Below are 27,709 nucleotides of genomic sequence, written 5' to 3'. Positions count from 1 at the left end.
GTTTCATTTGGAAATATTTTCTTGAGAGAGTACCTGTTTTCCTGGAAGGAAAATTGTCTCTACTTTTATCCAAAGCAAGAGGATCAGAGGAGACTTCACTGAAAAGGTGATGTTTGGGCTGAGGCTTGAGAGTTGCCATGGTGCTAAGACCATCAGACAAGAGTATACCGGCCTTTTTTGAGACACAGCCAGGAATGAGTTTGGAAGGAGAGAGCAAGGAGCAGGGTAGAAAGGGGTGCGGTCAAGAGGTGATGGTGGGCCAGATCACATAGGGACTTTTAGGACATTCGAAGGATTCTAAGTGGGGTGGAATAGGTGTACCTGAAGTTTGAGGACAGGGGAAAGTGAAAGAGAATATTTGAATCGTGGAAATGAGGGGAGCTTAAGAGGATTAGGCAACAGTATTACGGAAGCACTTAAAATTGGGTTAATGAGATAGTTTGCTTTGGTTTTTTTTTTCTTTGTTTATTTGTACACATATATTTTCTGTCCTAAAATTATAACTATTACATATGCTCCATAGAGTTCAAGTTGAACATGGAGTATACATAGTGAAATTTATATTTGGCATTGTTTTCAATATTTTTTTTTTCACACACACGCACTGTATTTTATTTTTACAAGTGATAAATAAACTGACACAAAGCATTGTAAATGGATGAGCACAAGAAAAGCAACAATGATTGCAGTTACCAAACACGAAACACACTCACACTATGTCATAATAGCGACATTCAGTCCAGTAATCCTCCACTGTAACAGCTCCTTTACTTTACAGTGAAAATTGACTTGTATAATTTTTGCCTCTGAGTTCTTGTGGGATTTTTTTTTTAATTCAAACAGAAAGTCACAAAAATTATAATCATCTTCCTAAGTTCACTCATTCCCATGTAATTATTTTTTCTTCTTCTTGATGTTTTGTAAGGCACTTTTATGAATTCATCAGTTTGCCATTAGAGTTCTGAAAATGCTTATTCGTTCAGTTACACAGGATAGTCAGTTACCAGAAACCTGTACTTGTCAGAGTGTTTTCCATGAATTCCTTGAACATGAAACCCTTTCATAGGAACATTTTTGCAAAAGCATCAGAGTACACGCAGTACTCTCTGTAAATGATAAAAGACTTAAAAATGACCACAGTTAAAGATTTGACGAAAGTTCATAATAATGAAATTGACAAGGAAATTTAGTTATTTCTGAGATATACATTTTAAAGTAATAACTAGAATTATGACTTATAACATTATACCAGAACATATAAGATTTTTAGAAATTTCATGTAATGTCTGAAACATTTATATTAATGTATTTCCATACAAATAACCCCAAAAAGTTTATTATTAGTTTTTTGTTGTTGTTTGTTTGTTTATACTGCAGGTTCTTATTAGTCATCAATTTTATACACATCAGTGTATATATGTCAATTCCAATCACCCAGTTCAGCACAAGCAGACCACCATCCTCACCCCACCACAGTTTTCCCCACTTGGTGTCCATACGTTTGTTCTCTACATCTGTTTCTCAACTTCTGCCCTGCAGACATGTTCATCTTTACCATTTTTCTAGGTTCCACATACATGCGTTAATGTACGATATTTGTTTTTCTCTTTCAACTAACTTCATTCTGTGTGACAGTCTCTAGATCCATCCACGTCTCAACAAATGACTCAATTTCGTTCCTTTTTATGGCTGAGTAACATTCCATTGTATATGTGTACCACTACTTTATCCATTCATCTGTCAATGGGCATTTAGGTTGCTTCCATGACCTGGTTATTGTAAACAGTGTTGCCATAAATATTGGGGTGCATGGGTCTTTTAGAATTATGGTTTTCTCTGGGTATATGCTCAGTCGTGGGATTGCTGGATCACATAGTAATTCTATTTTTAGTTTTTTAAGGAACCTCCATACTCTTCTCCATAGTGGCTCTATCAACTTACATTCCCACCAACAGTGCAAGAGGGTTTCCTTTTCTCCACACCCTCTCCAGCATTTGTTGTATGTAGATTTTCTGATGATGCCCATTCTAACTGGTGTGAGGTGATACCTCATTGTAGTTTTGATTTGCATTTCTCTAATAATTAGTGATGTTGAGCAGCTTTTCATGTTGATGCATCCCTTTTTTCTACCCTTAATGAGAATGTTACTTCTGTTTCACTGTTAAGAATGATCCTTGGTAATTTTTACCTTGAAATTCTTTATCTTACAAAACAAGTTTCTCTTGACGCTTTGCAAGTAAGATTTGTAAAATCATGAATGGATTTTGCATTTCAACAAATGCTTTTTTGATACCTATAAGACGATGGTATTTTTAATTTACTTTGTTAATATTCTGAATTATATCATTAAATTTTCCAATGTTGAATCATCTTTCCATTCTATTTGGTCATGATGTATTATAATTTTATTATATTGCTGTATTTCGTTGGATAACATTCCATTTTATGCTTTCATGTGTGCTTATAAACAAAGATGGCCTGTAGCTTTATATTTTATTGTCCTTTTTTCGTTTTGCTATCAGAGATGAGAATAGCTTCATCTGAGTAGCTTTCCAACTTTTTCCATACCCTGAGACAATTTGCACAATAAGAGTTAACGTTTCTTGAAACTTTTCTAGATTCACATATAAAATGATGTGTCTCCTGGACTTTTGGGGGTCATACTTTGAACTAGCTTCTTATACTGGGGTATTGTTCAAGCTTTCTGGTGTTTCTTGGATCCATTTTGGATATGTTTCCTCTCCAGAAAATTATTCTTTTCTCTTATCTTTTGAAAATCTTGCTGTCAAGTTTCTCCAAGGATTCTCTTTTGAGATTTAAAAAATTCTTTTGTGCACTATTTCATTCTTAATGGTTTATTTTCCACTTCTTTCTTAGGCTCAGTTATGCCCATGGTTTACTGCTATCATTAATTTCTTCCAAGAATAATTTTGGTCATCAGTGTTTGGTGTTGTATGTGTTTTCTTTCATTAACTTTGTCTTTATTCTTTGTTATTGTTTTACTCCTACCTCTTCTTTCTCTTCTTCTATTTTGTAACTTCTTCAATTGAACGTTTAGTTCATATATTTTCAATCACCCTTCCTTTTCCTTTTGGTACGATGAAAGATATCTGTCTCCTTTAATGCTTTTAACCCTAAACTATATTTCAAATTTTACTTAAATAATTTAAATAAATTAAAAAAAATTATTTCACAGAAATTTGTAAAAATCATCATAACTTGATGATTTATGACAGTGAGCAACCAGCACCTGCCTTCAGGATAGAATATTCACATTATTCTAGAGACTTCCTCACACCCCCCATTCACAACCTCTCTCCCTCACAAAGGTAACCACTACTCTGACTTCTAACATATATTACGTTGCCTCCATTTTCTCTTTATAAAAATGGAAGCAAAGAATAGGTATTCTTTTGGGTCTGGATAATTTTGCTCACTATTCTGTTTATAGAATTATTCTTATATTTTCATGTAGTTCTTGTTTATCTTCATTGCTGTATTGTATTCCGTTGTTTGAATATACTACAGTGTACTTAACCATTCTAATGTTGACTGGCATTTGAGTTGTTTCCAGTGTTTGGCTACTGAAATAATGTTGTTCTGAACATTCTTGGACTTGACTTTCATTGCACAGACATACACATATCCTAGGTATGAATCATAGCACATGGGTAAGTTCAGTTTTAGTGGATTCTGTCTAAATAATTTTTCAAAGTGAATGTAATGATTTCTATTCTTCTTACCAGAGTACAAGAATTTCCACTGTTCACAACATTTCTTGTATTGTCAATCTTATGAAATTTTAGCCTTTCTTTGAATATGCAACTATATTCTATGGTGGTGTTTTATTTGTAGTTCCCTAGTAACTATCTCCAAACATTAGTTTGCAACCTGTCTGTATTGTATTTTTTCTTAGGTTTTCTTTCCAATACTGCCCTGAAGACACGACATTTGGGATACCCACCCAGGGCTGGGTGATTCACTAGACCTCAAGAGGCCACAGCCAAGTGTCGACGAAGGACATCACAGACTTGCAGGCTCAGCCAGCATCAGTCCTGAGCAAGGCTTCTGCCCAGCGTGGAGTCCCCTGCAGAATCAGCAAGCCTAAGAAATATTATCAACTCATTGTACTAAAGTCTACTGGGGGTTCCTGCTGACATACTCCAACCCATTTTTGAAAAAGTAGTGTTTTCCATCATCCTCACCTATTCAGAACATAAGTAAAAATTTGGGAGTTTCTTGCTAATTAATGAAAGCTATGAAGTCTAAGTCCAACTGGGCCCAGAATCCAAGTTGTAGCATAATGGTATTTCATCCAACCAAAGAAGAGTTTAATGATTTCGATACATACATTGCTTATATGGAATCCCAAGGTGCACACCGAGCAGGCGTGGCCAAGGTAATTCCACCCAAGGACTGGAAAGCCAGAGAGACCTACGATGATATCGATGACATCTTAATAGCAGCTCCCCTCCAGCAGGTGATTTCTGGGCAGACAGGAGTGTTTACTCAATACCACAAAAATAAGAAGGCCATGACTGTGGGTGAGTACCGCCACTTAGCAAAGAGTGAAAAATATGGGACTCCACCACACTTGGATTTTAACGACCTGGAGCGAAAATATTGGAAAACACGCCCCTATGGTTCACCAGTATATGGGGCTGACGTCAGTGGCTCCTTATTCAATGAAAACACGAAGCAGTGGAACCTTGGACACCTGGGAACCATTCAGGACCTGCTGGAACAGGAGTGCGGAGTGGTCATCGAAGGCGTCAACACCCCCTATCTTTACTTCGGCATGTGGAAGACCGCCTTTGCCTGGCACACGGAGGACATGGACCTTTACAGCATCAACTACCTGCACTTCGGGGAGCCCAAGACTTGGTATGCGGTGCCCCCGGAGCACGGCCGGCGCCTGGAACGCCTGGCCAGGGAGCTTTTCCCGGGCAGCTCGCGGGGCTGTGAGGCCTTCCTGCGGCACAAGGTGGCTCTCATCTCGCCCACGGTCCTCAAGGACAACGGCATCCCCTTCGGTCGGATCACTCAGGAGGCTGGAGAGTTCATGGTGACGTTTCCCTATGGCTACCACTCTGGCTTCAACCACGGCTTTAACTGCGCGGAAGCCATCAATTTCGCCTCCCCGCGCTGGATCGATTACGGCAAAGTGGCGTCGCAGTGCAGCTGCGGGGAAGGCCGTGTCGCCTTCTCCATGGACGTCTTCGTGCGCATCCTGCAACCGGAGCGCTACGAGCTGTGGAAACGCGGGCAGGACCGGACCGTGGTGGACCACACGCAGCCCACGGAGCCCAGCAGCCAGGGCCTGAATGCCTGGAGGGAGGTCCCCGCGCCCTGGGGAGCAGCTCTGGGCCTGAGGCACCACCAGCCACGCCGCGCTCGGCGCCCCCGTGGGCCTGTAGCCGCGGACTGTGAGACCCGCCACCGAGTCCCTGTGATTGCTGTGTCCCGGCTCTCCTGGCCGCCCCGGGGTTCTTGCTCGGCCACCCAGTTCGATGCTGCGGCCACCTGCTCCTCCGGGGAGCCCGGCCTGACCCAGCCGCCGACCCCAGGTCCATCTGCCCCGGATGGCCACCCAGCTGGAAGATGTGGCCCTCGTCGTCGTCCTTGGGAACAGGGGACTCAGGAGCCAACTGCTCCCCGCAGAGCTAAGATGAGGCTTTCCTTAGACATAGCTCAGGACCCAGAGGCTCAGCCCCTGCCTGTGGATGCACCCTCGCTGGACAATGCTGAGCCACTCAGCCCTGGGCTCCAGCATCCCGCCAAGGCTTCTGGGTGTGGTTGTGGCCCTGTCCCCTAAGCCCAGGGGATGCCTTTCTACCCCACTGCTCTTGCGTGAGGATCCTTTGAAACTGGTCGCATTGACATTTCAGAGCTTTGGCTATTTGAAGGTCACTAGTCTTGCATGAGAGTCCCTCCCGTGCTACCGCTGGACCTGCTGGGTCCGTGGTGCTTACCAAATTCTCCAAAGTTTGTTATTCCTTCCAGACCCTGGAATCTTTGCACACTGCTAACTCCTGTGTCACAAACTGAGGATTCATGCACTGGACACTCTAGTGTCTCAGGAAACTAGGTCCTGCTGAGGTCGCCAGAGCCCAATCTACCTCAGGCTCCCATCCTGTGGGCCAGCTCTGGATGCTGCTCAACTTCTAAAGAATCCTGGGCTTTGATTAGCCTCCAGTCTCCCTCCTTTTCCTCTTCCCCCTTCCCTTCCCGCTTTTCTTGCCAAACTAGGCCCTTGTGACCAGTTAGGTCAGTAGAGACTCAGATAATAATTGATAATCTTTCTGAGTCTTTGATGTATTTAAAATATGTTCTCTGCCAGTATGGTAACCAGAAAGATAAAATCTGACTTTACTAAATATATTAAAGGTAACTGGAATATTAAAATCTGACTTTATTAAATATATTAAAGGTAACCGGAATATTAAAATCTGACTTTATTTTTTGTGTTGTTCATTCAGTCAACTGAGAGTTGGTCGTTTTTCTTGCACTTTTCTTAATAATTATATCAACACATTTCAAGCAAAACTTATTTTTCTGAGCTTGTTGCCTTGTGTGATGTTGGTGAGTTTGGGGTTGATTGTTGGGTTCCAGCTGGCTGGCTGGGTTGGGGGATTTGGTTTGCAGCCCTATGAGAAGGGAGACTTGGTGGAAATCACCTGGCACTTGGCTGATCCAGGTTGCTAGGAGAGATGAGCAAACACAGGGCTAAAAGTGCCAGCATGTGAAAATCTTCTCTCCAAGTCTCCACTGCCTTCTCAATGCACTATGTACATTTCACATGGTTAAGTCATTGATACATCCCAATATAAAAATCCACAAATAAATGAACAAGACAATTTCAAGTGGGCATATGTTCTGTGAAGAGAGTAAAGGGGATGGGGTGATAGTGCAGAATGGGCTGTGTGGTTCCGGTGGTCAGGGAATACTTCATAAAGCAGGAGACCTTTCTGAGTCCCAAATGACAAGAAGGAAGGTCCAGAGCTGATTTCCACTTGGAGGAAACAAAAAGGGTAACAGTCCTAACATAGAGCTTGGTTATTTTGTGTGTATAGAGAGGAAGCTCATTTGTGTCTGGGGCATAGAGAAGGGAGAGGCAGGTTCCAGGGTATGTAGGACCCTGTAGCTCATGTTAAATATTTGATTCTTTTTCAACATGAAATGAGAAGGCATTGGAAGTTTAAAACAGCACTTGACATGATATAATTTGCATATTTAACTAATCACCTTAATTGTTCTGTGGACCCCTTGGGGGCAGGAGAAGTAGGTAGAACATCTAAGTAATACAGGTGAGAATCGATGGTTACTGACTTAGGCCATAGTGTTGAGAATGCACAGAAGTGGCCAAACTCAGAATAAATTTTAGAAATTGAAAATGATAGTTTGGATGCAGAAGGAAACATTTCAGAGAATCAAACCACATCTCTCTTCCCTCCAGCTGTCCCCTACAGAATTTCAGTAAGATTCTGGAATTTGAAGCACCATGTAAAGCTACAGGCAGGAGCAAGGAAAAAGTAAGGCTTCTTTGAAGTTCTGATTGAGCAGTAGCAAAAGCCCACGTGTCCTCCCTATCACCATGCAGCTAGGCAACTCTGTGGTAGTATATTCTGCGGAAAACTGAAGCTGAAAGACTGAACTCCGCATCCTCAGTGGAGGATGGCAGTGACATGCTTGGCTGAAAAGATGATTAAGCCCTGTATTGAGATGGTGGAACCACATGATGGAAGCAGACTGGAATTACTGGGAAGGCAGCAGCCCTGGAGAGCAACTGGATCATAGTAGATCTCATATGAGCCAGGAGTAACCTTTCATGTGATAAGTAACTGAGATCTTGAGGGCTTTTGGTTCCTTTAATTTAGGTCAGTTGTGGATATGGCAGTGCAGAGAAATATGGGAACTCTGAGAAGCCTCTATGAAGATAGGAGCCTGGCTCATATTGCTATTTTAAATTTTAGAACCTGAAATTTTCCTTGTTACATTTCAGGGATATCACAATCTCTTCCCGGCAGATACACGCTCCAAATAGCCTAGGATAACAAAATTGGGGGTTTTGTAGGAAAAGAAACAAAAATAAATTTCAGAAAATATTTCTTCCACTATACTCCTTATGTTGTCACTCACTTTTATAGTTGAAACAAAATTTCCTTTGCCCAATAAAAAGAAGCAATGTTAAAAATACAGTTTAGTTTTACCAGTACACTGGTTCCTAAATTAGTGTTCTTGACCTAAGTAAGCAGTTTTCAAAAGAAGATTTACAAATGGCCAACAGGCCCATGAAAAGATGTTCAACATCACTAATTATTAGAGAAATGCAAATCAAAACCACACAGGGATATCACCTCACACCTGTCACAATGGCCATCATCAAAATGTCTACAAATAATAAACGCTGGAGAGGATTTGGGTGACGGGGAACCCTGTTACACTTTCGGTGGGAATGCAAATTGGTTTAGCCACTATGGAAAACTGTATGGAGGTTGCTTAGAAAAACTAAAAATGGAGCTACCATATGATCCAACAATTCCATTCCTAGGCGTATATCAGGAAAAGATGAAAACTCTAATTCGAAAAGATACATGCACCCCAGTGTTCATAGCAGCCCTATTTACAATAGCCAAGACATGGAAACAAACCAAGTGCCCTTCAACAGATGATTGGTTTAAGAAGAAGTGGTACATACATACCATGGAATATTAGCCAGAAAAAGATGAAATATTGCCACTTGCAGCAGCATAGATGGACCTAGAGGATATCATACAAAGTGAAGCAAGGCAGAAAAAGACAAATATATCACTTACATGTGTAATCTCAAAAACAATACAAGTGACTCTATATACAGAACAGAAACAGACTCACAGACATAGAAAACAAACTTGTGGTTAGCTAAGGGGAAAGGAAGCAGGGGAGGGATAAATTAGGGGTATGGGATTAACAGATACACACTGCTGTACAGAAAACACATAAGCAACAAGGATTTGCAAAACAAAACAAAACAAACAAAAACAAAACAAAACACACAAGGATTTGCTATATAGCACAGGGAACCGTATTCATTATCTTGTAATAACCTATTATGAAAAATAATCTGAAAAAATATGTATATAACAATCACTTTTCTGTACACCGGCGACTAACACAATATTGCAAATCAAGTATACTTCCGTTAAAAAAAAGTTAGTCTTCTTGAAAGGATCAGGAGCTGGGGGTGGTAATGAAGGGGGTTCATCAAGCAATTCTATTGAAAATTCTATTTTATTTCAAGTCAACCGGCACACTCAGTTTGGATACTCACAATCTGGGCCACTCTTCTCAGAAAATGATGCCCAAATCCAGCTGTTCTTCCATGTCCAGTAAGTTTTTGCTATACTTAATCTTGGAAAAGCAAGGGACATTGACAACGACAATTACATAGAGGCAAGGATAAGAGCCACCTTTGTTCTCACTGCCAGGATCTCTCCTAGGCCTCTCTCCATTTCTGAAAAATAACAATCACGAGTCCCGTGTATATTCATCAAGTTTGTAGACAAAAGGCTACAAAACCGAAAGTAGTATGTCGTGTGGTTTTAACAACTTACCCCCACCATCACCTTTTAGAAAAGTCAGTATTACAGTTACAAGATCTAAAGACTTTCCTATCTATAGTTCCTGTCAGTTCAACAAAGTCAACTAGATCTGTGTAATTTATTTTATTCACTCTGCTGATGATGGACAATAGGGTCATTTCCAAATCTTTGTTATTTCAAACAATGCTTTAGAGAACAGCTTTGTATATAGGATTTCTGGGTTGTATTTATGTTCACTTTTAACTTTTTAGGCAAAGCCAGCTTGCCTTCCAATTTCCACCTCTATTGGCAGTGTGGGAGAGTTCTGGTTTCTCCATATCTTTTTTTTTTTTTTTTTTTTTTTTGCGGTACGCGGGCCTCCCACTGCCGTGGCCTCTCCCGTTGCGGAGCACAGGCTCCGGACGCGCAGGCCCAGCGGCCATGGCCCACGGGCCCAGCCGCTCCGCGGCACGTGGGATCCTCCCGGACCGGGGCACGAACCCATGTCCCCTGCATCGGCAGGCGGACTCTCAACCACTGCGCCACCAGGGAAGCCCCTGGTTTCTCCATATCTTGACCCACTTTTTTATATTGTCAGACCTAATCAAAATGGGCAGAGAATAGCTTCTCTGATTGCTAGGGATCCTGCACATCTTCTTGTATTTATTGGCCATTTGGATTTCCTCTTTTCTGAGTTACCTATACTAAATATCTGCCTACTTTTTTTGGTTGGACTATTTGTTGTTCTTGTTATGTAGAAGTTACGTGATATACAGAATACTAATTTATTGTCTATTTCATATATGATGACAAACTTCTCCTAGACTGTAATTTCTTTTAATTTTTGACGTCATTGTGTTAGTCAGGGTTCTTCAGAGTAATAGAACCGATAGGAGATATATGTATAGCTCTTAGTAGGGGAACTCATTCATTTGGTTATGGAGGCTGAGGAATCCCACGATCTGTCCGATGGGCCGTCTGCAAGATGGAGAACGGGGAATATGGCTGGGTCTGGGTTCGAAAGCCTGGGAACCAGGAGTGCCCATGTCAGATGTCCCAAAGCAAGAGAAGACGGATGCGTCTGCTCAAGCAGAGAGTAAATTCACCCTTCTGCTGCTCTTTTGTTGCATTTGGGCTCTCAGTGGTTTGGGTGATCCCAGCTGCAGTGGTGAAGGTGATCTTTACTCCGTCTACTGATGCAAGTGCTAATCTCTTCCCGGAACAGCCATGCACAACACACAGAAGTAATGCTTTACCGGCTACCGGGGCATCTCTTAGCCCAGTCTACATGTGAAATTAACCATTAGAGTCATTAGTTTGGAATCATTTAAATATATCCGACATTCCCATCATGGTGCTTTTGGTTCTCTAAGACATTGTTACACTCTGAGTTCATAAAGACATTTTTCGATATTTTCTCTTAAAATTCTATGTTGTATCCGTCTTTAATGCACCTCAAATTTATTTATGTAAGTGGTATGCGGTCAAGCTCCAATTCTACCCCCCCCCAATAGTGCGAATGCCACTACCACATATTGAATAGCCCATCCTTGCCCATTGGTTTGGTACACTACTTCCATCATAGGCAGACTCCCACATATCCATCCATGTGTCTGTGTCTGGCCTCTCTATTCTGTACGTAGATATATTTGTCCATTGCGGCTCAAATATCACAGTTCGGTGGAGGAGAAGTCACCCCTCTTTGTTTTTCTTTTAAGGAATCATCTTGGAGATTCTTGCTTGAATACTTCCCTACTTACTAGATCTGTCACCTTGAGCAAGTTTCTTAATATCTCCTTGATGCGGTTTCCTCATATGAGAAACAGGATTCATAGGATTTCCCTTATAGGGTCACTATGAAGATAAGGCATAAATAAATTCTTCCATGCAGAGTGCATTGCACAGTGTCTGGCAGCATTAGATAATCATCATATATTAGCTTTTTTTTTTTTTTTGCGCCGACGTGAGGGGTCCCGGGAGTCATCCTAAGGGCCAGGAAGCGATTCGGCCGCCAGGGCTCCACACGGGGTCTCACCGCCAGAGGCCTCCAGCGCAGGGGCAGTCCCGCAGCACCCAGGACGCCGACTGGCCTCCTCGGCCCCCCCACCAGGGTGCCCCCCCTCACGGGGCTCGCGACCACCACCGCCAAACACCCACGAGCCGCGGCCAGCCCCGCGACAACAACACTCTCCCGCGCGCACACCGGCCGCCCGACGTGCCCCACACACGCCTCCGCCGCCGCGCCCGACTGCCCCGCCTCAGGGACCGTGAGCACTCCACCCGGGGACGCCGCCGGCCGCGGCGGCCGGGGCGGGCGACACCCTCACGTGGGCGAGGCCGGCTCGATCCCAGACGGGGAAGGGGGCGCGGAGGGCTGGGGGCCGGGGAGGGCCGGCGGCGACGGGGAGGGGGCGGCACGCACGCACGCACACACGGCGGCCAAGGCCGCGGGGCAGGGGCGCAGGGGCGCCCGCCCAGGGACAGGAAGGGCCGAGGCACGACCGGGCCACCAGGGAAACAAGCGCGGGGTCCCACCGCCACACACACGAGGTCGGTCCCACGACGCCTGAGACGCCGGCCGGCCCCAGCCACCCTGGGGTCTCCCACGACCCGGCCCCACCGTCAGGGCTCGCGTGCGACGGTCCCCCCGCGTGGCACGGAGGGACCCGTCCACCCAAACTCAACCCCTCCGCCCTCGCCAGATCCGCCTTCATCTAAGCCCGACCCCGGGGCTCGCGCCACAGGAAAACGCTCCCAAGCGAGGCGACGCGCACGGTGCCCACACACCGCCAACGGCTGCGACTCGCGGTGAGTGCAGGCGCGACGGGCTCCTCGGGACTGCGGGACTGGGGAACCGGGACATCCGGGCGTCCCCACCCCCTTGGGCTCGCCACCGGGGTCACCGCACGCGCACGCGCACGCACACGCGCACGCGCGGCCCCGCGCCGGACGCAGGCCTGGCGGGACCATCCCCCGAGTCAGAGGTGGGGAGGCGCGGCCCGTGGTACGCAAAGAACGGCGCTCGGCCACACCGCTGGGCCGGCGCAAGCCTTCCCGCGAAGGCTAGGGGCTCTGCCCACGTGCTCTGGCAGTGGCCACCGTGACCACTGCACGCTTGGGAGGGGCAGCGGCTGGGGGTCCGGTACCCCAAGGCTGCCTCTCGGATCGCTAGAGAAGGCTTTCTCACCGACAGTGCGTCATCCGCCACCCATCGTCTCTCCCCTTTGCGCCCAGGGAGGCGCTCCACGAGCCGCCAAGTCCACGACTGGCGGGGGCGGGGGGGTCAGCGGTATGGGTAAGCACACGGCCCACAGGAGCGTTCGCGGCCACAGCCTGGGGCACAACCTCTGCCGCCCCCAGTCTCGTCCATCGGGCTCCAGAAGGAGGGAGCGCGCCCGAGAAGCGCGATAGACCCCCTTCTCACAGGCCCGGGCCCAACATGATCGCACCCACGCCCGCCTGCTTCCCCCCCCCCACACACAAGTGGTGGCGGCACACGTGGCGTTCACCTGGCCACAGTCAGTTCCCCCAACAGCACACCGTGGGAGGACGACGGCGACGAGGCGGCACCTGTCCCCCACCGAGGGAGAGAAACAGAGGCACGCCTCCCTTTACCGTCTCGACCCCCCCAGGAGAGCCACTCACGGGACACACCACCGCGGCGGGGACCCGAGGAGCACTCTGGGAAAAGGGAACGACACCACCGCTTGGCCTCGGGCACCTGAGGGACGACCTGGAGCGCTCCAGGGGCACCACAGAGGACCAAGCAAGGCACGCTCACGCGCCGGCAGGGGCGCGCAGCGCAGCGGCGGGACGGCCCCCCACCAGCGCGGGGAGGACCACTCGCGAGGCACACGCCAAGGAGGCGAAGCGAGAATGTCTTCTGCGTTCCAGGACCACGTCCCCGCCCACGCCGTGAGGCAGGGTGCGGGAGACCGAGGGTCAGGGCCGGAGACCACCACCCCTGCCTTCCACACACTCCTCGACAGGCCGGGAGGGCGTGACAAGAGAGAAGATGGGCCCACGGACAGAACAAGAAGTGTGGTCCCGTTTGCCAAGAATGTCCGTCCCTTGTCTGGCGTAACTTAGGCCCGGGCCAGGAGGCCAGGACATCACCACATGGATCAGTCAATATTAGCTTGTTGTTTTTTTTGCCGTACGCGGGCCTATCACTGTTGTGGTCTCTCCCATTGCGGAGCATAGGCTCCGGACGCGCAGGCTCAGGGGCCATGGCTCACAGGCCTAGCAGCTCCAGGGCATGTGGAATCTTCCTAGACCAGGGCACGAACCCTTGTCCCCTGCATTGACAAGAGGGCTCTCAGCCACTGTGCCACCAGGGAAACCCAATATTAGCTATTTTTAATAATATTCTGTTAGAGGTACAGAGAAACTTCTATTGATCAAAAAAAAATTGAAAAAGAGAGTGAAAAGAAAAATCAAAGAGTGAGAACAGATATCGTGTTACTCATACCCAGTAAAGAACTAATAAGCAGAACATATAACTACTACCAAGACAGACAACCCAGCAGAAAAATGGACAAAATACTTGATGAGCCACTTCCTGAAGGAGCACCTCCAATCAGCCAATAATCATCAGAAAAATTGGTTCACCCCTATTAGTAACCAAGTAAATGCAAATCATTATGAGGTACCCCTATGCCCGCACCTGATCGGCTAAAACTGAAAAGGCAGAAAATCACCAAAGGTTTGCAGAAGTGAAGAGTGATGAGCACCCTTGCATGCAGCTAGTGCGTAAACTGGTAAAATGTGTTGAAAATTTTTGGCAAGTTTAAGTTTACGTATTCTATGGCCAGTATACACGTCAGAGAATTTTCAGAGCAACGCTGTTTGTGAGAGGCCCAAAGTGGAAGTAACCCAAAGCCCCATCAACAGTAGAAAGTTTATATGGTTGAATACTTTACAGCACTGAAACAGAAAAGTCCAGCTGCATGCAAGGGAGTAAGTGATGAAAAAATACACCAAAAATACGCTATCGGACATAAATACAATTGTGTTTCTTTAGGGTTATATAAAGTTTTCAAAAATGGGCAGAGTTTTAATTTTATAATGTTAACCAAAATTACTATGTGAATAGTTAGGATAAGGTCAGTCCAGGAGGCAGAAGGGGCTGTAATCTGGGCAAAAGAGCACAAGTCAGGCGGCCAGGTGCCTGGCAATGTTGCATTTCTTGACCTGGGTAATGGTTCCACTTCTTCTCACTCTATAGTTATTTGTTGAAGTGTACATATATGCTTTATAGATTTCTGTGAACACTTTATATTTCATAATTTAAAATATTTTAAAACGTGCTCTAAAAGATTATGTCACATAGTGGTTCATAGAATCATTTGGTTTATAATGTGCTATCGAAGACTGTTTCCAAAACTCAGATTATGTTTCAAATTTTTTTCATTCTAATATTGTTTATTGATGCCTTCTCCTATTTATTTACAATATTATATTTAACAATACCTAAATTTGGGGGCAGTTTTAGATTTACAAAGCATTGAGCACGTCGATCAGGGAGTATTGACCCGACCCCACTCCCATGTCCCCCTATTAGTAACATCTTAATTCCCATGGTATATTGATGACAATTAATGAACCAATGTCAATATGTTATTGTCTACTAAAGGCTATCATTGGTTCAGATTTCCTCACCTTTTACCCAACGTCCTTTTTCTGTTCCAAGATCTCATGTAAAATATCAAATTACATTTAGTTTTCATGTCTCCTTAGGTTTCTCTTGGCTGTAACAGATTCTCAGACTTTCCTTATTTTTGACCAAAAGTTTGTATAGACACCTGAGAATCTGGGGGAATACTGGTCAGGTATATTGTAGGATGCCCGTCTATTGGAATTTGATGCTTTTCTTATGATTATCTTGGGTTTCTCTGTGTTTTTGGAGGAAAATTACGGAGGGAATTTTGTCACATTTTAATCACATCATATCAAGGACATATACTATCAAAGTAATTTATGGCTTTTTTTTTTTTTTTTTTTTTTTGCCATGCCTCGCAGTTTGTGGGATCTTAGTTCCCCAGCCAGGGATCGAACCTGGGCCCTTGGCAGTGAAAGCACGGGGTGCTAACCACTGGACTGCCAGGGAATTCCCAGTTTATGACTCTTGATGTTGACCTGGTTAAAATGGTGTTTGGCAGGGTCCACCTCTATAAAATGACTACCCCTCCCCGAGTCCCATCACCACTTGCCACTCTGCACCAGCTTCTCACACCCAGGGAGCACTCTCTTCCTGTAGCAGGGAGTACTATATAATTTATTAACCGGTTCTTTCTTTATTTTTTAAGTAACAGATTCTATTTTATTAATCATTTATATTTTTGTATATGGTTGTTTTCCCTTTTGTTTTTTGAATTGTTTTATCTTTTTTTTCTTTCAAATTATTCTGAGGTATTTTGGTTTAGTTTTTACTAACTACTTGCAGACAACATAAAGATCAATAGATTTTTAGCTATTATATGGATATTGTTGTAGGTGTTATGTGGATATTCATTTTTAAATAAATATGGTGGTGTTCCCTTTTTTCATTATTGACTTTCAATTTTATTTCATGATTGAAATAATAGATTGATCAAGATGGTACTCAATACGTTGATTCTAAGGAATTTTCATTGAGATTTATTATGTGGTCTTAACAGCGGGAAATTTTTGTAAATGTTTTATATGTGTTGAAAAGCATTTTGCTATGAGGTTGCTGCAGGAAATATAATCAAAGTTTTTAACTTTATTGTTTAAGCTTTTATAACTTTATTAATTTTCTTCTCTCCTCATGTATCAGTTTCTGGAAGAACGGTGTTTGAAAAAAAGCCTCACACCATGATTGCAGATATGTCAGTTTTACCTTATAATTCTGTCTCTGTGTTCTGTGTCTCAGTGCTATGTGTCTAGGTGCGTAAAGTGCATCACTGTAATCTTCCCCAGGAGGTTTTCTTTTTCATAACTAAAGCTGCCCTTCTTTTACCTTATAAATACATTCGATATTCATTGCTGCTAGACCAGGTTTCTTTTGTTTAATAATTGCTTGGTTTGACTTTCCCACTCCTTTTATTTTCAACCTCTTAGTTCGCTGTAAGCCTGGTTTAAAAACTCAAAGGGGCGCAGACAAAGTGGGCTGACCAACGAGAGCAATTACCGTTGACTGGTGCTGATCAAATTATACCTTTGCCCAGGTAGAAAGCCAGAGCCATCAGGACATGGGTCTGCATTTGGAGGCCAGCTGCCCAGAGAACACTGTCTCTCTCTCTGGGTCCTTGAATATCTCCAACTGGATTCAGGATTTTGTTGGTAGAAGGTAAGTCACTTTATTTCTGTAATTTGTGCTTATGAGCAAAAGAGTTATTTTCCTACCAGAAGTTTTAAAAAATGACACTATTTATGCATATAGAGAGAGAGCGAGAGAGAGGGTACTATACATTGGGATATCCTTTCCTTGAGTTTTTATTTTTAAACTATTTTCCAACTTGTGAAGTTAATTTTTCTCTTAATATTTTCTTGGTAAAAATCCCAAAGATTTTCAGGAAAAAGCACCTCATTTAGTAAACTACGATCTAATGGGAATGAGAGGGTTTCTAGAACTGGGTAAGGAGTGTGTCAGTTGGAAGGGACTTGAAAAATATGTGGGATCAAATGAGAGGTTTTGATTGCATATGAGGGTATTAGATTTGGGGTGGTACTGATTGAATTGGAATTGGTGTGGGACATATATAGCCAGCTTTTGAGCACAGCCTGTTTCATTCAGAGGCTGAATCCTTCAAGGAGACCATTTTCTGGGTCCTGTGTATCATCATTTGGAATTAAGATTTTAGACTGGCAGAAGGCAAGCACTTTTTTGGCCTTTCTTTTTTTTTTCTTTAAAGCATAAAGATGAAAAGGATGACATTTTATACCAGAAAGCACCTTTTTTTCCCTGGTAAAATTCACATTTATTTATGCATTTAAAGTACAAGCATTGCATGCATATCATTTTTAGATTTCTTCATTGGGGCCATGTATTTCTGTTATTAAAGGGATTAAAACCTTTTTACTCTTTCACTTTATAATTGATTGTTAACTGGTGTATGGGATCTATAGATTTTGTTTGCTAATCAGTGTCTAGAAACTGGGTTGAACCCTATATTTCTTTTTTGTTTTTAACATCTTTCTTGGCGTATAATTCCTTTAGAATGGTGTGTTAGTTTCTGCTTTATAAGAAAGTGAATCAGTTATACATATGTGCCCCTCTCTATTCCCTCTTGCAACTGCCTCCCTCCCACCCTCCCTATCCTGCCCCTCTAGGTGGTCACAAAGCACTGAGCTGATCTCCCTATGCTATGTGGCTGCTGCCCACTAGCTATCTATTTTACATTTGGTAGTGTACATATGTCCATGCCACTCTCTCACTTTGTCCCAGGTTACCCTTTCCCCCCAACCCATATCCTCAAGTCCATTCTCTAGTAGGTCTGTGTCTTTATTCCCATCTTGCCCCTAGTTCCTTCATGGCAATTTTTTTTTTTTTAGATTCCATATATATGTGTTAGCATACAGTATTTTTATTTCTCTTTCTGACTTACTTCACTCTATGTGACAGGCTCTAGGTCCATCCACCTCAGTACAAATAACTCAGTTTCGTTCCTTTCTATGGCAGAGTAATATTCCATTGTATATATGTGCCACATCTGCTTTATCCATTCATCCTGTTGATGGACACTTTGGTTGCTTCCATGTCCTGGCTATTGTAAGTAGAGATGCAATGAACATTTTGGTACATGACTCTTTGAATTATGGTTTTCTCAGGGTATATGCCCAGTAGTGGGATTGCTGGGTCGTATGGTAGTTCTATTTTTAGTTTTTGAAGGAAAGTCCATACTGTTCTGCATAGTGGCTGTATCAATTTACATTCTCACCAGCAATACAAGAGGGTTCCCTTTTCTCTACACCCTCTCCAGCATTTATTGTTTGTAGATTTTTTGATGATGGCTATTCTGACCAGTGTGGGATGATATCTCAGTGTAGCTTTGATTGGCATTTCTCTAATGATAAACGATGTTGAGCATTCTTTCATGTGTCTGCTGGCAATCTGTATATCTTCTTCGGAGAAATGTCTATTTCGGTCTTCTGCCCATTTTTGGAGTGAGTTGTTTGTTTTTATAATGTTGAGCTGCATGAGCTGCTTGTAAATTTTGGAGATTAATCCTTTGTCAGTTGCTTCATTTGCAAATATTTTCTCCCATTTTGAGTGAACCCTATATTTCTAATAATTTGTCTATCAATGCAAATTAATGATTAGATTTTAATTAGAATGTTTCAAGTATTTACACATTAAGGATAATGCTTGTTAAGGACGTGTCTATTTGTGTTCTGTACTTTTTTCCTGCTTTTGTTTACATAGGCACTCTTTCTATAATGGTAGATTTTTATCTGCGTCCCCTGTTTTATTATAACGTGATATGCTTGTACTTTTCTCTCTTTTCTCTTATGCTTATGCTTTTACACTTTTAATGGTCTACAAATTGCATTTTGGTTTCAGTCATCATTTCTATTGGGTGTTATGTTTTCTTCTGTAATTGTTTCAGCTTATTTCATTGTTTTCCGTTCCCTAATTTATCTTTTGGGTTAAGCCATCCAATTTCTTGAGTTGAGTGCTTAACTCCTTTCTTTTCAAGCTTGCTTAATGTCCTTACTGTTCAGTTAGATATTCCTCTTTTTCTGTCTTATGATTTGTCCTAATTCTTTATTTTTAAATTTCAGCTTGATTGCTGTATAATTGACTTTTAAAATTGTAAAATGTTCAGTCAATTTTGTGCTGATTTGATATACATTGTGAAAGGATTCCCCCATCTAGTTAATTAACACATTTCCTTCATATATTTACTTTCTTTGGTAAGAACATTTAAATCCTACTCTTCTGGAAAATTTCAACTATACATCACATTGTTATCAACTCTAATCACCATGGTTAACATTAGCTCCTGAGACTTTATTCACTGTGTACCCTTTTACCCTCCCTTCCCTGCCCTCCCCCGCAACCACTTTTCTACTCTGGTTCGGTAAGTTTTACTCTTTTTTTTTTTTTTTTATGTTTCCACATATAAGTGATACCATGCCATATTTGTCCTTCTCTGTCTTAGTTTACTGGACATAATACCCTCCAAGAGCATCCATATTGTTGCAAATGACAAAATTTCATTCTTTTTATGGCTGAGTAGTATTCCATTGTATCTGTGTACCACATCTTCTGTATCCATTCAACCGTCGCTGGACATGTTGGTTGTTTCCATACCTTATGCATTGTGAATGTGGGAGGGCAGATCGCTCCTTGGTATTCTGTTGTTATTTCCTTTAGCTATATACCCAGAAGTGAGACTGCAGCATCATATGGTGGTTCTAGTTACAGTGTTTGAGGAATCTCCATACTGTTTTCCATAGTATGCACCATAGCTGCACCAGTTCACATGCCTACCAAGAGAGTGTACTTTTTGCCCCTAAATTCAAACTTTGAAATTAAGATTGCTATACAGTTTTCTTTTACTTGATGTTAAATCAGTTTGTTTTGTCATCCACTTATTTTCAATATTTTGTACTTTCTTTAGGTTTGGCTTGGAAACTTCCATGAAGAGACTTTCTGCTACAGTGAGGTGCGAAGCCACTCACGCACTCAAGCCTGGGAATCTGGAGAGGTCTCAGGCACTTATACCCCCAACAGAGGAAACTCACAGAGCTGCAGGCTGAGGCAGGACTTGGCTCAGAGAGCCGTCTCCTCTGGGAAATACTGGATTTCCTTTGGCTCCACAATGCTGCCAAGAGTGGAGTCCTTCTGGTGGATTGACAAGCCTGGAGAAGATACCACCTCGTTTGTTTAAGAGTTCAAGTCTGAGTTCCTGCCTCTCAGCTCTATCAAAACTTCTTTAAAGATAAAGGAAGTATAGGGAAGAGGTTACTCCCCAGCATTCTCAGGTATCCAAAGCATACCTAAGAAGCTGGCAGTCCGTTGCTTATTCTGTTGCCACCATGCACTCTAAGCACTTTGGGAGCCAGAACCCAAGTTGTCAGATTACGATCGTCCACCCAACCATGGAAGAATTTGAAGATTTCAGCAAATATATTGTTTACGTGGAGTCGCAAGGTGCACACTGAGCTGGCCTAGCCAAGGTAATTCCACCGAAAGGATGGAAAGCCAGACAGATGTAGATGATACCGATGACATCTTCATAGCCGCTCCCCTCCAGCAGGTGACCGCTGGGCAGGCAGGTGTGTTTACTCAGCACCGCAAAAAGAAGAAAGCCATGACCGTGAGCGAGTATCGCCGCTTAACAAACAGTGAAAGACACCAGACTCCATTCTACTCTGATTTTGAGGATCTGGAGCGAAAATATTGGAAACCACGCCCCTATGATTCACCAGTATATGCTGTGGACATCAGTGGCTCCTTATTCGACAAAAACCCGAAGCAGTGGAACGTTGGACACCTGGGAACCATTCAGGACCAGCTGGAACAGGAGTGCGGAGTGGTCATCGAAGGCGTCAACACCCCCCACCTTTACTTCGGCATGTGGAAGACCGCCTTCGCCTGGCACACAGAGGACATGGACCTTTACAGCATCAGCTACCTGCACGTCGGGGAGCCCAAGACTTGGTACGCGGTGCCCCTGGAGCACGGCCGGCACCTAGAAAGCCTGGCCAAGAAGGTTTTCCCAGGCAGCTCGCGGGGCTGTGAGGCCTTCCTGCGGCACAAGGTGGCTCTCTTCTCTCCCAAGGTCCTCAAGGACAACGGCATCCCCTTCGGTCGGGTCACTCAGGAGGCTGGAGAGTTCATGGTGACATTTCCCTATGGCTACCACTCTGGCTTCAACTTCGCGGAAAGCATCAATTTTGCCACCCAGCACTGGATCGATTATGGCAAAGTGGCCTGGGAATAGGGCTCTGACCTTTGGAAAGATCTTCATCAGAATAAGGGAGAGTTCAGGTGAGCACCCTTAGGATATTAAAAATGGGTGGTTGGGTGGGGACTCTAAAAGGAACCTATAATTACCAGCTGCGAAGGGAGTTGGATGTTAGAATAGTAACATTAAGACTAGAGCTTTGAAAAGTACTGAAATTGTGTGTGTGTGTGTGTGTGTGTGTCTTCTGTTTTCCTGAAGCAATATGGAATGGAGACTTTGTTTTCTTGGAGCAGCAAGGAAATGGAAGGTGGGGAGGCTTTATCTTCCTTTCCAGCCAGGCTTGGAGATGGAACGATAAGATGAGTGTGGCCATGAAGAGGTGAGGAAGATGGGCCGTGTCCCTGGCATGCACTGTAGAGAAGAAAGGAGACTTGGGGAGGTCTGCATTGTAACCAGACTGTGAGACCACCTTCCCTGGCCCCTATCCAGAGCTGCAGAAGCTTTCCTTCCACATATGGCAGAGAGGGTGACACCCAGGGGAAGCTGACTCTGTCCATTATGAAGTTTTGTCCTTGGTATGGGAAATGCCAGAAAGGCTATTACTCTGGATAGTAGTAAGAATTCTCTATTCAGTTCTCCTTCCCTATCACCTCCCCTGCAGCCTCTTGTTTTTCTTTTAATGGTGAAGTAAATAAATGTGATGCTGTTGATGTGGTTTTGTGTTGTCCCTCCATCCACAAAGTCAGTCCATCCATGGACCCCCTCTGTATGCATATGTGCAAAGTTGAATCTGAAGCGTGATGTGTTTTGTAAAGCAAACTTTTCGGTAGTCACTGCTTTGAGCTTTCCAGCAGTTACTTAGAGGGGAGAACTGGAGTTAGAGTCAGCAGAAATGGCATTCAAACCTGCGCTTTGCTACTGTCTAGTCGTGGGACCTTCAGCCAAAAAATCATTGATATTCTCTGAGCCAGAATTACGGTACGAGAATTTTGTGAAGATACTGGGGATGTAAATGTGACAGGCATGTAAGAGGTGCTCAGTTAATTTGATGTGCATCCATACACTCTCCTGGCCTCTAGGGCCAGCCCAATGCCTAGGACATCTACTCGTATTCTTTCTCTGATGCTCAGTTCTACTGATGTTTTGCTCACCACACCCCCAGACTTACACATTACTTTTCTTTTAATTAATAGACTTTAATTTTGCAGAGTCCTTCACAACAAAACTAAGTGGAAAATACAGAGGATTCCAACATACTCCTTCCCAGGCTCCTCCACCAGCATCCACACCAGAAAGGAACATTTGTTACAGTCGAAGAACCTGCACTGACACCTCATTATCACCCAGAGTCCTTAGTTTAATTTATTCACTCTTGGTGTTGTACGGTCTATGGATTTGACCAATGTATAATGACATGTATCTACACTTATAATACCATAGAGGATAGTTTCATTGCCTAAAAATCCTCCGTGCTCTTCCTAATCATCCCCCCTCCCCCCCGACAACCACTGATCATTTTACCGCTTCCATAGTTTTGTCTTTTCCAGATGATTTCTTTCACGTAGTAATATGCCTTTAAGTTTCCTCCACGTTTAGTGGTTTTATAGCTCATTTCCTTGTATTGGTGAATAATATTCCATTGTATGATGTATGACCCTTTATTTATCCACTCACGTGCTGAAGGACATCTTGGTTGCTTCGAATTTTTTCTGCAATTACAAATACAACTACTATAAACATTTGTGTGCAGGTTTTGGTGTGGATGTAAGTTTTCAGCTCATCTGAGTAAATACCAAAGAGTGCGACTGCTGGATTGTATGGTGAGACTATATTAGTTTTGGAAGAAACTGCTACTTTTTTTTTTTGCGGTACGCGGGCCTCTCACTGCTTTGGCCTCTCCCGTTGCGGCGCACAGGCTCCGGACGCGCAGGCTCAGCGGCCATGGCTCAGGGGCCCAGCCACTCCGCGGCATGTGGGATCTTCCTGGACCGGGGCACGAAACTGTGTCCCCTGCTTTGGCAGGCGGACTCTCAACCACTGCGCCACCAGGGAAGCCCTGCCAATTACTTTTACCGGTACAAAACTGATTTTTTTTTTTCTCATGGTCTACTGCATGTTTGCACAAAAGGTCACACATACCCATCTGGAAATTCCACTCCTTCTCGTATTTGTCCTTGTTGCAGTGTTACAAAGGCAAGGTAAAGATTTCACAATCAATCAAGAGCCAGAGGACCCAGCCTTTATTCAGACTCCTACACCAGCTTGTTTAGTAGTCTTTCAACAAATCAGGTTTCGATGGCTCTCCACTTGCCAGTTTAGGCAAAATGAGCTCTTAGCCACATTGCACCTCTGTTAGAGTTTGCACATAACAAGTTCAGATCAGGGCAAACATAATTTGTGCTAAATAAATATTACCTATTATCACTATTACTTAGGAGCCCAAAGTTGTAAGATGGGCTTTAGAACCTGTACTTAAACGTATCTCGTAGAGGTTGGAGTTCGGGTCTTGGGACTCCTGTAAGATTTGTATAAAAGGTCAGTTATGGATCTGTCTGACTACCTGGCCACAATGAATTATTCATAGACATTAACCATTACACCAATTCAGTTTCCGTGTGTGTAAGGATTCCTTTCCAGATATTTGAAAATAACTTCACCATGATATTTATGTCGTTAGATTGTGACCATATATGGGTCTTGAAGTTGCTTTTGCCCCAATGTTTGAGTTAACTTTCATCACTTTAAATAGGAAAGCACAAACAGTTGGTAGGAATTGGCTACCGAGATAAGTGGAATGGACACTGATCTGAGTCGAACAGATCCTGGTGAGGAGCAGCCCTTGCCCATCCCGCCCTGCTCACCAGCTACTCAAACTGAAATGCCTCCCAAGCTCCTTGTCATTGATCTGCAGTGATTACAGGGTAATAGCGAGACCCTTCTCACAGTTCCTCAGCAAGTGGTGGGGGTTAGGGGGATAAGCTATTTCAGAGAGGACAGAGAAAGGGCAGAACTGAGCCCTGTCGGGCATGGGTAACATGTTGGAGGTGCCACTCAATGAAAATGCAACATTTGTGTGGCCGGGTTTCTGGAGTTTTCTAGGATCCCGGCATCCAGTATCCTCGTGCCCTAAATTTTCAGGCCCCTCGACCTATAAAAGAGCTATGTCCAGGCCTGTAGACCTCAGAGAGCATCTTTTCTTTGTCCCATCTCTCAGAGAGCCTCTTCTCAAAAGCTTCACATGGTGTCTATATATTTCAGTGCCCGTTCACTCACTCTCTTATTATTTAATTCATTTATTCAGCACATGTTTGCTAAGCACTTACCATGTACCAGGCACTATTTGTGGAACTGGGGACACAACAGTGAAAAAGGCAAAGTTTCAGTTCTCCTGGAGCTTATATTCTCATTATAAAGAGAGACATAACAAGTCAAGCAGTCATAAGGGCTAGGAGAAAAAATAAAGCAGAGTAAGGGGTTAGAGAGTGACAGGACTGCTATGTCGGAGAGGGTGGCCTCTTGGGAGTGTGGTCTTTGAATGCGCGCTGTGGACAAGGGAGTGAGAGCATCACTCTAGGCAGAGGGACAACACATGCAAATAGCTGCGGTGGGGGCACCCTTAAGGGGCTCACAGATTAGCAAAGTGGCTGGAGAGCAGGAGAGAGGTGGCAGGAGCTGAGGCGGGGGGAAGGCATAAAATGTCCTAACTCAGTGAATGCAAACTCCTCCCACTGAGTGATTGAGGCTATTGGTGTTTTAGGTGACCTGGGGATGGAGAAATTTGGGGGCCACAGAGTCTTTGAAAGCACGGATAATTCACAGCCATCCCTGGAAATGGCTCTATCGTTCCTATCAGATGCAAATCCTGAGAGCAGAATGTCTGTATGTTCTCGTTTCCTGCTGTACCAGCTGACATGTCACGTTTCTGACTTGTATTGCATTAGGTGGGACTTTAACAGAGCCAGCAGATCACTGACATTCACTAAGTTGACAACAGCCATCTCAGCTATGTATGAGCAGCAGCAAATCACTGCAGTCAGTATTTTGGAATTGTGCTGAGGCCCATATTCACATAATGCGGAGGGCAGTGAAGGCATCTCCTCAGGAGACTTCAGGAGAAATCCTCTGGAGAAACAGCTACCAGGTGAGAGATCAGGTGTGAGAATTGAACGGCCTATAGGTTTAGAATTTGAGGCTATGCATGGGAAATCCTGGCGCCAGAGACGGATAATTTTTAGGAAAGAGCTAGGATTAAGAATTTGCAAAGAAAGAGGTTAGGATCCATTCCCTGGGAATGTCAAGGGTCTATTGCATAAGTTTCTTTTTCCTTAGAAACTCTTTAGTAACCAGGTGACCTAACCTCAGCTCTCTTGTGGTATATCACCTTGACTGTACTTACACACAACCCTCTAGGACCCTGAGTACTTTATTACCCTATGGTTTAGCTCATGGATTGAACCAGATTAAAAGAGTTGATAATTATCTTTCTTGGCTTTCTCTGTTTAGTGAGGACTCAGTGAATATTGTCGATTGAGTGAATGACTTGAAACCACCAATAGAAATGAAAAAACGAGCTAGTATCATAAGAAACACCTAAAATAAATAAATAATTCCTATTACAGCATAATTGCTTTCATGTTAATTGTCTTTTAAAATAAGATATCCGGTTCTCAGCTGGGGTTTGAAATAACTTACAGAGCCAGAGAATAATCTCTTTTTGTCTTATTCCAATATGAGACCTTCATTCATTGACTCCACAAATATTAAGCACCCTCACCGTGCCAGGCTAGTCCTACATGCTAAGGAAACATAGTATGACGTTTATGATCTGCTTGGAGACAGACAGGCAGTTAGGCAGTTTCACCACACCACGGCTTCTTCCCAGCTACCATAACCGTAGCCAGGCTCTCCCCCAAACTGCTGCTTTTAGAGCCTCTGAAAAAAGGTGTCTTTTACTGGGAACAGTCAGCCTCAAGTTCAGGGCCAAAGCCTCTTGGGGCTCTCAGAGCTGTTTCACTCTGTTCTCGGGCTCATGGCAGCTCTCTTGTTCGCTTTTCTCAATCGTACCTGACAAATGGACACAGGTCACCTTTTTGGGAGAATGATGGCTACTCTGGGCATTCCTTTCTTACCAGGTGTGCAGGGGAATGGGACTGGCTTTGAATGCTCCCACTGGCTGCTTCACTCTAGGAAGTGAGTGTGGCTTACTGTCAAATCCCTCCCTTCCTCCACTCATGACATTGACATTCCTTGGCTCCTTTAGGGAGCCTGGTCATTTCAGTGCCATTTCCTGTGTTCCGTTCCGTTTTCCCACGATCTCCCCCCTTGCTATGGACCGAATGTGTCCTCCTTAAATTCATATGTTGACACCTTAATCACCATTTAGGGATTTGCAGGTGGGGCCATTGGGAAGTAATTAGATCATGAGGGTGGAGCCCTCATGAATGAGATTAATGCCCTTCTAAAAAGAGAGACAATTATCCTCTTCAGCATGTGAGGATGCAGCAAGAAGGTGGCTGTCTGTAAACCAGGAAGAGAACCCCCACCAAGACCCTGACCATGCTGGCACCCTAGTCTTGGACTTCCTGCCTCCAGAACTGTGAAAAGAAAATGGTGCTCAATCCCTGCACTGTATGGTGTCTTGTAATAGCAGCCCAAATGGATAAAGAGACCCCCGTAACTGCTTGTCTACAGTTGACACTGGCTACTCTAGGAGAAAGGTAAAAACAAGTAGGCTAGAGACAGGAAACGTGGCTACCATATTATGAGGGTCTACAATGTGTCAAGAACCCTGAACTTCCAATTTGTATACATCGTGCATTTTCTTTCCAGAAGCTCAGTCTGTAGAGTCGGGCAGATGGAGTTTGGAAGCCCAGCTCTGCCTTTTGCTGGGGTGACTGGCAAGTGACTCAGCACTCCGACGCCCCTGCTCCTGGGAGAGCCGGCGGGGCCCAGCACACACCCTGTGTCCAAACACAAGGGCTGCGCTCATAAAACCGTGTGACCTCGGCGGGCTTCTTCTGGACATGATAATAAGAGAACTCACAACAATAAGATGGTTGTGAAGCTCAACTGACTTAATATAAGTAAGAGACTTAGAGTAGTAACTAGCTTGAGGGAAAACAAGCTATTATTTCACATCTAGTTGAAGATATTTTTTTAAAAAGTGTGATTTCAGCACAGTGTTCGACGAGAAGCACACAGCAAAGTCCAGCCATTATTGAAGTTATTACTTATTTTATATTACTTTAATAATATTATTCATTACTATTA

At 44.0% G+C, this 27,709-nt stretch overlaps 1 protein-coding gene and 1 pseudogene across 1 annotated transcript; both read left to right on the top strand.

Moving 5' to 3' along the window:
* The first annotated feature begins 4,249 nt into the window (after nt 1–4,249).
* On the top strand, nt 4,250–5,815 carry KDM4D (lysine demethylase 4D). Its single transcript, XM_032641136.1, has one exon. The coding sequence runs from the start codon at nt 4,250–4,252 to the stop codon at nt 5,813–5,815; it is 1,566 nt and encodes a 521-aa protein (XP_032497027.1).
* Nucleotides 5,816–20,446: 14,631 nt separating this feature from the next.
* On the top strand, nt 20,447–21,516 carry LOC116758211 (annotated as a pseudogene).
* Nucleotides 21,517–27,709: the final 6,193 nt, after the last annotated feature.

This window comes from Phocoena sinus, chromosome 8, assembly GCF_008692025.1.
Source record: "Phocoena sinus isolate mPhoSin1 chromosome 8, mPhoSin1.pri, whole genome shotgun sequence".
Classification (NCBI taxonomy): Eukaryota; Metazoa; Chordata; class Mammalia; order Artiodactyla; family Phocoenidae; genus Phocoena; species Phocoena sinus.
Note: the sequence above shows the minus strand (reverse complement) of the source record. Positions and strands in the feature narration are given on the sequence as shown.